Consider the following 9,207-nt stretch of genomic DNA (forward strand, 5'->3'; position numbering starts at 1 on the left):
CAAATATCCTATAACTGCTGTAAGAATATCATACAAAGTATGCACTACATGCTTGGAGTGTGCTTAAGATGCTGCCATCGAAGTTCTCATACAGTGCAAATAAACATCACTGAAATTCAAAGCTCACAAACACTGCAATAAACATGATTTGACATGAACATGACACCATAACTTAGTTCCATACAAACTACGCAATGAATCTTTGGATGGTGCTTAAGATGCTGCCATCACAGCACTCAAACACTGCAATTAGAGCAGCATAAATCAAGAACAAAAACAGTTAAATCGATAAGCCAACATCAGTTCATCACCGAAATTGGCTGCTGCTATTACAAATAAAAAAAACAAACTTTTTTTTTGGCTGATTAGAATTACTACGCTAGTCACTATAGGTGCCTGAGTTACCCTCGGACTTTTAACATATACCAAAAGTTCTACAATGCTAAGCCTCTAAAACCAGCCTAGTTTAACAGTCACGACTTACAAATAAAACCTTATATTAACAACCATTTATGCTCAAGAAAAAAAAAAAGAAACAGAGGAAGCAACATCAACAATTGACACGCTCTGCCTCTCAGTTTGCTTAAGGTAAAGGCACCTTTCATGTCATATATATGCTTTCCCAGACTACCCAAAGTCTGCCCTATCATGATTAACATTATCAGGCCTCAGAAATGGCTCCATTTGATAGGAAACCTGTACAATTGATTTTACTACATACAACAATTTCAGCAAGTACCTACTTTTCAATTCAATTGGGAGAGGCAAATACGAGAACTGCAAGGGAGTACCTTCAGCATCTAGCCTTGGCACTTCCAAGTGTAAGCTCCAAATCATCCACACCCACTTCATGTATTCTCTCACCTTCCCAAGCCATAACAGCAGCACCGTTTCCAAACTCAAATTCGGGACCATGTCCTCTCTCCATAGCACCTCCCCAACCTAGAGCAACAGACCCATTAAGTGCGCCCTGCATAGAACTCCTCTGGGCAACAGCTTGTTTTACAAGATTGAATGTAGGAGAAGATGGAGAACCTAAGGTGGCCCCTGTCTGGAAGCTCACCCACCTACCAGAATCAACAGTAGAAGCATCGGATTCATCACATTCCGGTATAGTAGGGGTAATGTTGTTCCGGCGTGTAGGGCTTGATGGGGCAGAAACAGCAAAAGCTGTGTGGTGAGCAGATTGTTGAGAGCCAGAACCATTTGAATTCGACAAGGATTCCCAGTCCGCTTTACGCTTGGAGCTCCTAGATGTCGGGGAAGAGAGCGGAGGAGTTACAGGGGCACTACTTGATATACGAATAGGCGGCAGATTCGTAGGAATAGAAGCCAAATTGCGAAGGAAAGGGAGCAAGTAATTCGAGGGGTTTGAGTCATAACGCGAAGGACTTGGGAAGGAAGATGATGTTGGGCTGGCATGGTATGAAGGTATAGGGCTGGGGTATGCTGATGATTGTGGACTCTGCTGAAGAGACGAACACGCGCTAATGTTGGCTGATGTGCCCGCCATATCCATTGGAGGTGGGTTGCATCCCTGAAATGCAACTACATTAGCACAGAGTACATTTACAAAACTATCTGAATCTCCATTAAATTCACAGAACGGCCAACCACATCAGAAATTCAGAATCACAATACTTTGCTACAGATCAGTTCACAGAATAGCATAAACAAGTCAATGAGTAAAAACAAAGATATTAATGTGCAAAACTAAGAAAATCAGCCTTGGTTTAAAATTGATTGAAATCAACACATTAGTTTTATGATATTATTTGCAAGAGTCAAGGACGGAAAAAATTGTGAATCTAACCAAGCAGAAATGCAGAATAGAATAGATATAGAAATTAGAAATCAGAAATCAAGACTTTTGTAAACAGATAATATTGAAGAAATAAACTTCAAGTGAATCCAATTGAAACCCAGAAATGAATTTGGGATCTTAAGATAGCATTCCCTCTAAAATTGCATAGAAAGATGAAATCCACCTAAAATCAAACAATTGAAATCAGATCTATAAACAGAAAAGTAGCAATCAGATCAAAAAGAAAGAAAAGAAAAACCTTGCGATAAGTAGTGCCATCTTCTTCAACAATCCAACCAGCTTCTCTACAAAGAGCTTTCAAAACCTCGTTATTATCGCAGTGTTTAGGAAGCTTATAACTACCCTGAGCTCGAAGACCAGTGAAGATCTTAGCAGCAATAGCTCGTCTTCTTCTCTCCCTTTTCTTGTTGTTTTCTCTCTCTTTCCAAGTAGGTAATCTTCCTGTTGCTCCGCCCATTATTTTCTCTCTCCTCGCCTCAGACACACACAAACAAAGAATGCTTATTATTCACTTTCTCTCTCTTTCCAAGTCTCTATTGTTTGGGGGGTACTGCTGAAAAAGCGTGTGGGTTGTCTAAGTGATGCTGCCTAGTGCCTGCCTTGGTGCGTGCGTTGCGTGGGTTTCTTTTCTCTCTCCTCTTTTCTTTAGTGTTGAGTGTTTGAGTATTGAGTCTTCTCTATTTTAGTTGGCAGAGGGAGAGGCAGTTAGACAATCGTGACAGGCTGCTCACGAGGAGAATGCCTCTCCACAATACTCCTCGCCCCACTTTTTGACCTTTTTCTTTTCTTTATTGAGGGGATATTTTTGTAAGTAAATGAGGAAATAGATATAATAAGGGGATTTGTTGGAATGAGGACCTTTTACAAAACAAAATGGAGTATTGTATTACTACTACTAGGATTCTTATTACAGTACTTACAACTTGTAGCTCGTGGGTTTATTATCCAAGATTCCCTTACCCCTCTTTTTTCAACGTCTAGATGGTGTACACGCTAGTACATAGAATATAGTGTGCACATGTACATTGATAATAAGCCAAATATACATGGATTACAAGCCGATACATAGGTACATGGATACCAAGCCAAATGAACATATGTACATCTTTGTTGTTACATGTTCATTGGTATTCTTCTTTGTGTTCATAATCTAGTCATTCATGTTAATCGTGCGTATGGTTCTCATCATACAATGTGTTTGAAGGTTGTATTTTACAATGAACAAGGAGAAAAATCTAGAAATGAATCTCCTTAAACAAGTATGTGAATGAATCTAACTTCATTTCATACGTGACATCTTCCTATATATACTAGGGAAGATTTACAAAAGAAAAAATTGAGATCACGCAACCATTTACATAAGAAGGCACGCAACATTTAACAAAACAAGTGCCTCGTCAGGCAAACTAACGAACTTGGAGCTTGCACTCCCCTGTGGAGCGAGTGCTCCAAAGAGGAGCAAACGCTCCTCCATGGAGCAAGCGCTCCATAGAGAAATTGGTTCAAATTCCAATTACTTGACAGCTCTAAGCATGCGATCTACTGAGAGCGAGCCCTCTATTAATTTTTCTTTTTGTTATATTTCTTCTTTCTCACTATGTTTCATCACAACACAACATTGAAACATAATCATCATATATCATCAACGAACACATTTTACTATAAGTGTTTCAACACTAATTTAGGCTCCTTTTCTTTCCCCCAATTTATGGGTTGGATTGTTATATGTTTATAATGTATAGTTTGTAAAATAGGAGTAATGCAATATTTTTATGTGTAAAATTGAATGATTGTTTGTCAATTTTTTTTGGTGGTTGTTAGTTAATGTTGTGTGTGTGTGTGTGTGTTTGACTTGGCTGATATGACCAATTTTCTTTTTCTTATCAATTGTTTATATCGGTTGTTTATTGATTGATAAAAATTGTTGGTGACGAATAATTCATGTAAAGTAAAATTAAAGGGAAAATCGTGAAATGCTACCTTTTTTCACAGGAGTGGAATAGTGCCTTTAATAGCATTAATTTTGTGAACTAGTACCTTTTATGTTTTATTTTGTCAACTATTCCGTCTGTCCTATAATATAGTCTAAGTTTCTCTCTCGTGAGGTCAAGCTTTAAAATCTATGACCAAATACGCTCATTAATATAAAGAAAAAAAATACTCATGTAGGACCTTGTTATATTCGTATTAATATGTACTTCCATAATATCAACTTTTATATTTTTTTATCAATATGGAATTGAAGATATCAAAGGTCAAAGGTATATCTTAGAAACCGTGCAAAAAGGAAACAAGCACTATATTATGGGACGGAGGAAGTAGTACCTTTAAGTACTTCAAATGTTTTAAATTTAGTACCTTTTGGTCAAAATTCCGACACTAACTTTATTTCTTTCTCCAATTTTTTGTGTTTTTGTGTCTTCCAAATTTGTGGGACTTCACTCTCCTCTTTTATCTCCCTTCCCCCACTTTCCCTCTATCCTCTTTATCTCTATCATCCTAAGCATTTGTCTCTACTATGCTGAGTAATCCTCCTTGTGGAAAGGTACTCATTTTAGATTTTTTGGACCACAAAGCAGCGAATCTATCTAGAAAAATAAATTAACAAAACATACCTCTGAACTCGGAGAAGTCAACTTGAAACCCAATTCCCTATAGTTGAATTGTCTTTGACCAGAGAGAATTTCGAGAAAGATGGAACAAGTTTCTTGTTGATGGGGAAGGAAGGTATATAAATGGGGGGATTAGTAGGGGCGAGTTGGAGAGAGGATGTACAGGAAAGAACCTGCAATACACGTGCAAGAATTGAAGGGGGAAACAAGGTTAATGATGTCAGGATTTTGACCAATTTGGACATAAATTTGGGAAAATGTACTGATTTTTTTTGGAAGTTAAGTAATTATAAAGCCCTAAACAAAATCGATACAGCCAAAAGACACGCTAGACAGGCCTAGCAACCTCAACCTTTACCGGACAGACCCAGCAAATTACAACTTATGTATCCATCTCCTATCTTCTTCTTTCACCTTTGTGCTAATAATTTAATGATTCTATACTTTAAATGTACAGAATTTAAAACAATAAATTAATTAAAGGTACTAATTAGACAAAAATGAAACATAAAAGGTACTAATTCATAAAATCAGTGCTATAAAATTTATTATTGCACAATGTTTCCAAAATTAATGTTCAGTTTACTTTAAGCTACACTAATCTAGTGAAAATTATGTGCATCAAAATTATATTGAGTTCCATGTCTTATTTAAAATACCTACACCATTTATAGTTCTTTTTCTACATCGTATGACAATTATTCTTACAATTAATCGAAATGTTACCACATAACAAATTTGATTGTTCATACAACAAAATTTATTGTTAATATATAGAAGTATATATTAAATTTCATTATTCCTATAGTATACTCCCTTCAATTTTAAATAATTGAATATATTGATGGTCAAATATGTGAATATGCAAGTGTGCCCAATCAATATGATGCATCTATTAAGAAGTAAAGGAAGTATGGTGAACCGGTATTGTTCCACACATAAATGAGGTTTTCAAGAAACCAAAATTTATAGCATTATGTTTATTTAAAAGTTCATTGATAATATCATTGTAATCTAGTCTTATACTTAAGATAAGACTTAATTAGTTATAAGCCGATGGAAGACCATAAACTTATAATTAAGTGCGAGCATAGGTTTTTCCTTGGATGTGAATGAGCCTAAGTTAGATGGGATTTTGAGTAAAAGTCAGAAAAGAGTAAGAGATAAGAAACTTTAGTTAATTAAGGATATTAACGAGTCGAATCAAGACCGAACATGCTCAAGCTCGATCGACTTGGCTCGAAAAAGTTGAAGTCAAATTCGGCTCAAGCTTGAAGCTCATTGACTCAAATATTTGGGCTGCTCGAAATTCTTTTTTAAAAAGTTGAGCAAAATCATAATTGTTGACCAAGTTAATTAATAACTAATGATATACGTACGCCCGATCGTATAGACCTAAGTATGCCAATAGTGTAACCCAAAGCAAGTAGTTGAGCTTCTTCACTCAGTCTACATGTATATGCTTTTGTAAATTAGTTTTCCTGTTAGCTAAGATTTCAATGTGTGACTCCATGTTTTGGTAAAGAAAAACAAACTCATTCTACATATGCTTTTATGAATTGGTTCCCCTCTTAGCATTGCTGATTTTGATATTAGACTTCATGTTTTCTTAAAGAAAAAAAAGTCACTCTTACCTATGCTTTTATAACCTGTTAAAGCTAAGATTTCAATGTGAGACTTCATATTTTGTTAAAAAAAAAAAAGAACTCCAAAAAAAGGCAGCATCTTAGGCTCTTAGCAATATGTTTAAGTGTAGTTAAATAATCAATTATTAAATAGTTTAACTAATTATTAGGTCCGAGTTATATATGCCTCTGAGTAAAGAAAATTTTCATTTATTAATGTTATAATTTAAAATGATAACATTAAATATTACTTGGTCTAGTGGTTAAGACTTTAGTTTATAAACTTGAAGTCACGGGATCAAACATTATACTATGTGCAGTATGTGGTTTCTATTTTTTTTTCTTGTATGTGGAATACATGGAGTAAAATACCCTTAACGAGAGCACCACGTGGCACTGTTTCTTGTTTAGGAACGTCTTTTAATACAGAAAGTTTAGATTATTAAGTAATCTAATATTTAAAAATATATTTCATTCCTTTTGTGAAAAGATAGAGTATATATTTATTTCCCAACCAAGGTGGTACAAAATTAAACTCTAAGCTGAGGTAGGGAGTAGTAACTATTTATAAAGAAAATATGGTTGGTTCTTGTTTTCTTAACTAATGTTGAACTTTATTGGAGTAATACTTAAGGTCCAACTGGATTAAAAATAAAAAAATAAAATTGTAATTTAAAACTTTATTAACCATGCTTGTGAGCTTTTGATAAGCGCATATATTTCTATATTTTTGTCCCCTAAAATTAGTCTTATAGTTGTCTTCTATGTGTTATTTTATAATATTTATTGACTTTTATTAATAAGTGATGTATTTATGTCCATATTATATTTTATTGAATAATTAGCTTAAATATGTGTTATTTTATTATAGGTATTTTACAAGTTCAATTTGCTAAAGGAAGACAACAAGACTAAAAGAAAGAAGAGAAGAAAAGAAAAGAAGAAAAAAAAAATAATAAAAGTGAGCTCAAGCTCACGTGAGTTTTGTAATGTAAAAGAAAGAAAACAAAGGGGCCAAGTCTACCTTTATTCCTCCTTCCTCAACTTGGTCTACACAGCAAACAAAAGAAGAGGAAAGCTGTTTCTACCTTACCGAATTCCACGCAAGAAACAAGGAGGAGATATGATTTTATCTCTTAAAATTTTCACGATACAGATTGTTAGGAGATTTCCAGTTATGAAATTTGATCTTTTTGATTCTATCTTCTACACAATTAGATATAAATTTACCATCTTTTGGAAAGGAAAAGCACGCACACATACAAGAGAGTTCGTGAGAGTGAAGAAAATAATCGGGTTCGTCCAAGATCGACAAGTTGACAGGAATTGAAGAAGTATTGCGTTCGGAAGCGAATTGAGGGTAGCGGCTGCATCAATTCGGGTCTACAGTCATGAGTTTTCTCTCTTCTATTTTCAATTAGTTGTTCTTGTGATTGAACTTGATTCTATCTGAATTTATTCTTGATTTCAGTTTCTTATATTTCTATTATTTGAGTCTAATTGGTTAACGCTAAGTTGATTGAATTTAATTATTTAATTTAGTATTTATACAATTCATACTATTGTTGGTTGGTTATGAAATTTGATATCTTTACTTGTAATTGGACGCAATTAGTTGTTTAGATACTCAAATTATGCTATATGACTATTAGGCGCGGCGTTTAATAGTTGGATAAAGAGGACGACTTGAGGTTAATAAGAGTGAGCGGCTCATCTTAATAATCTTAAGTGTATGAATTGTGCTAATAAAACAAGTTTATTAGGGTTGGATTTGTCTTAGAAAGATTCTAGATTTTTAATGAGTAAGACAAGAATTGATCGCGGCGATAATTCACCATTCTAAGTGCTAAGTTAAATATTAAAGTGGTCTCAATTATAAAGGTTAAGAAGCTAAATTATGACTAAACATTCTATGATCGAATCGGGAATTAATAGAGTTTGTGTGTCGTCACTTGTAATTATTAGTTTAGTAGTAGTTTTAATTTTACTTGGTCTAAGTAGTTGGTTACAACCGAAACCCCCCTAATCGTATATATGTGAATAGTGTAAATAGTGTAAATTCGTATATAATATATATTTTTTGTCACTTAATTGAATATTTGAGTTTAGGAATTATAATAATCTTCTCGTGGGATCGACCCTTTCTTACCCTTTTACTAGTTATAAATATTTTTGAAGGTTTAAGTTAGGTTTTTAATTTTATACGGTAAACGACACGTATCAGCTTTCGAGGAATTCCATTAGACTCATACTCAACCTTAGCCTCGGCTCGATAAGGTCCCAAGCTGATCTTGAACTCGAATCAATCCCTTCCTAGCCGAGTTTTGATCAAGCCTTGACTGAGCCGAATCTGAATAAGTTTCGAGCCGTTCTCACTCGTTAGCACTCTTAATATATTAGTGTAGTCTAAAATCTTAAGTGTTGAGAGACTAAAGATGGCTTTTAGAGAGAAGTGTGAGAAAAAATATACTTTGAAGTCAATTTTTTTATATTATATGTATATATATTTTAACGACTATATTTACCAGGCATCATACATATGATAATTTTGATTTATCAACAAATGATTTTATAATTTTTAGTAATGATTATATTACACTGAAGTTGAGAGAATATATTGATTACTATTTTCACATGAATCACTAGTAGGATAAATGCTAATTGTGATGGTCATTAAGTGACCTATTACGATAGTGTTCGCCGCACAACAATTAAGGGCGTAATAAAAGAAAGGAAAAACTAAGTTGAAGTGTTATAGAAAAAGAGACCTCTCTCTCTCTAGGCGCATGATAAAGTGAGTTGTTATCGTGCACCTGGCGGTAGGATGGGCCGGAAAAAGAAAAACTCCGGTGTTAATGAGCTAGCATCGGGATATGTAAGTACTAATAAAGAGAATACAAATGCTCAGAAGAAGATTGTGGGTGCCGATTATACGGAAGGCAATGGAACAGTAACTCAGATGGTTGAACCTGAAATTTCGAGACCTGAGGCTACTATTCCGGTGGATGCTGGTGCTTTAAAGCCGATAAAACTAGTTGAGGAGGCTCGTAATAACAATTGGAAAGACTTTACACAACGTAAAATCTGATATAAAGGTATGGCTTTAAAATTTGTTGCTCCAATACTATTAAATGGTTAGTCGGTA

At 34.5% G+C, this 9,207-nt stretch overlaps 1 protein-coding gene across 1 annotated transcript; it reads right to left on the minus strand.

The window, feature by feature from the left end:
• Nucleotides 1-213: 213 nt before the first annotated feature.
• On the minus strand, nucleotides 214-2,601 carry LOC104895944 (BES1/BZR1 homolog protein 2). The gene is made up of 2 exons (XM_010682593.4): nucleotides 2,064-2,601; nucleotides 214-1,537 (listed from the first exon to the last, which is right to left on the minus strand). Exons 1-2 carry the CDS (start codon nucleotides 2,280-2,282, stop codon nucleotides 794-796), a joined length of 963 nt encoding a protein of 320 aa, XP_010680895.1. The 5' UTR covers nucleotides 2,283-2,601; the 3' UTR covers nucleotides 214-793.
• Nucleotides 2,602-9,207: the final 6,606 nt, after the last annotated feature.

Source organism: Beta vulgaris, chromosome 6, assembly GCF_026745355.1.
Source record: "Beta vulgaris subsp. vulgaris cultivar EL10 chromosome 6, EL10.2, whole genome shotgun sequence".
NCBI classification, from domain to species: domain Eukaryota; kingdom Viridiplantae; phylum Streptophyta; class Magnoliopsida; order Caryophyllales; family Amaranthaceae; genus Beta; species Beta vulgaris.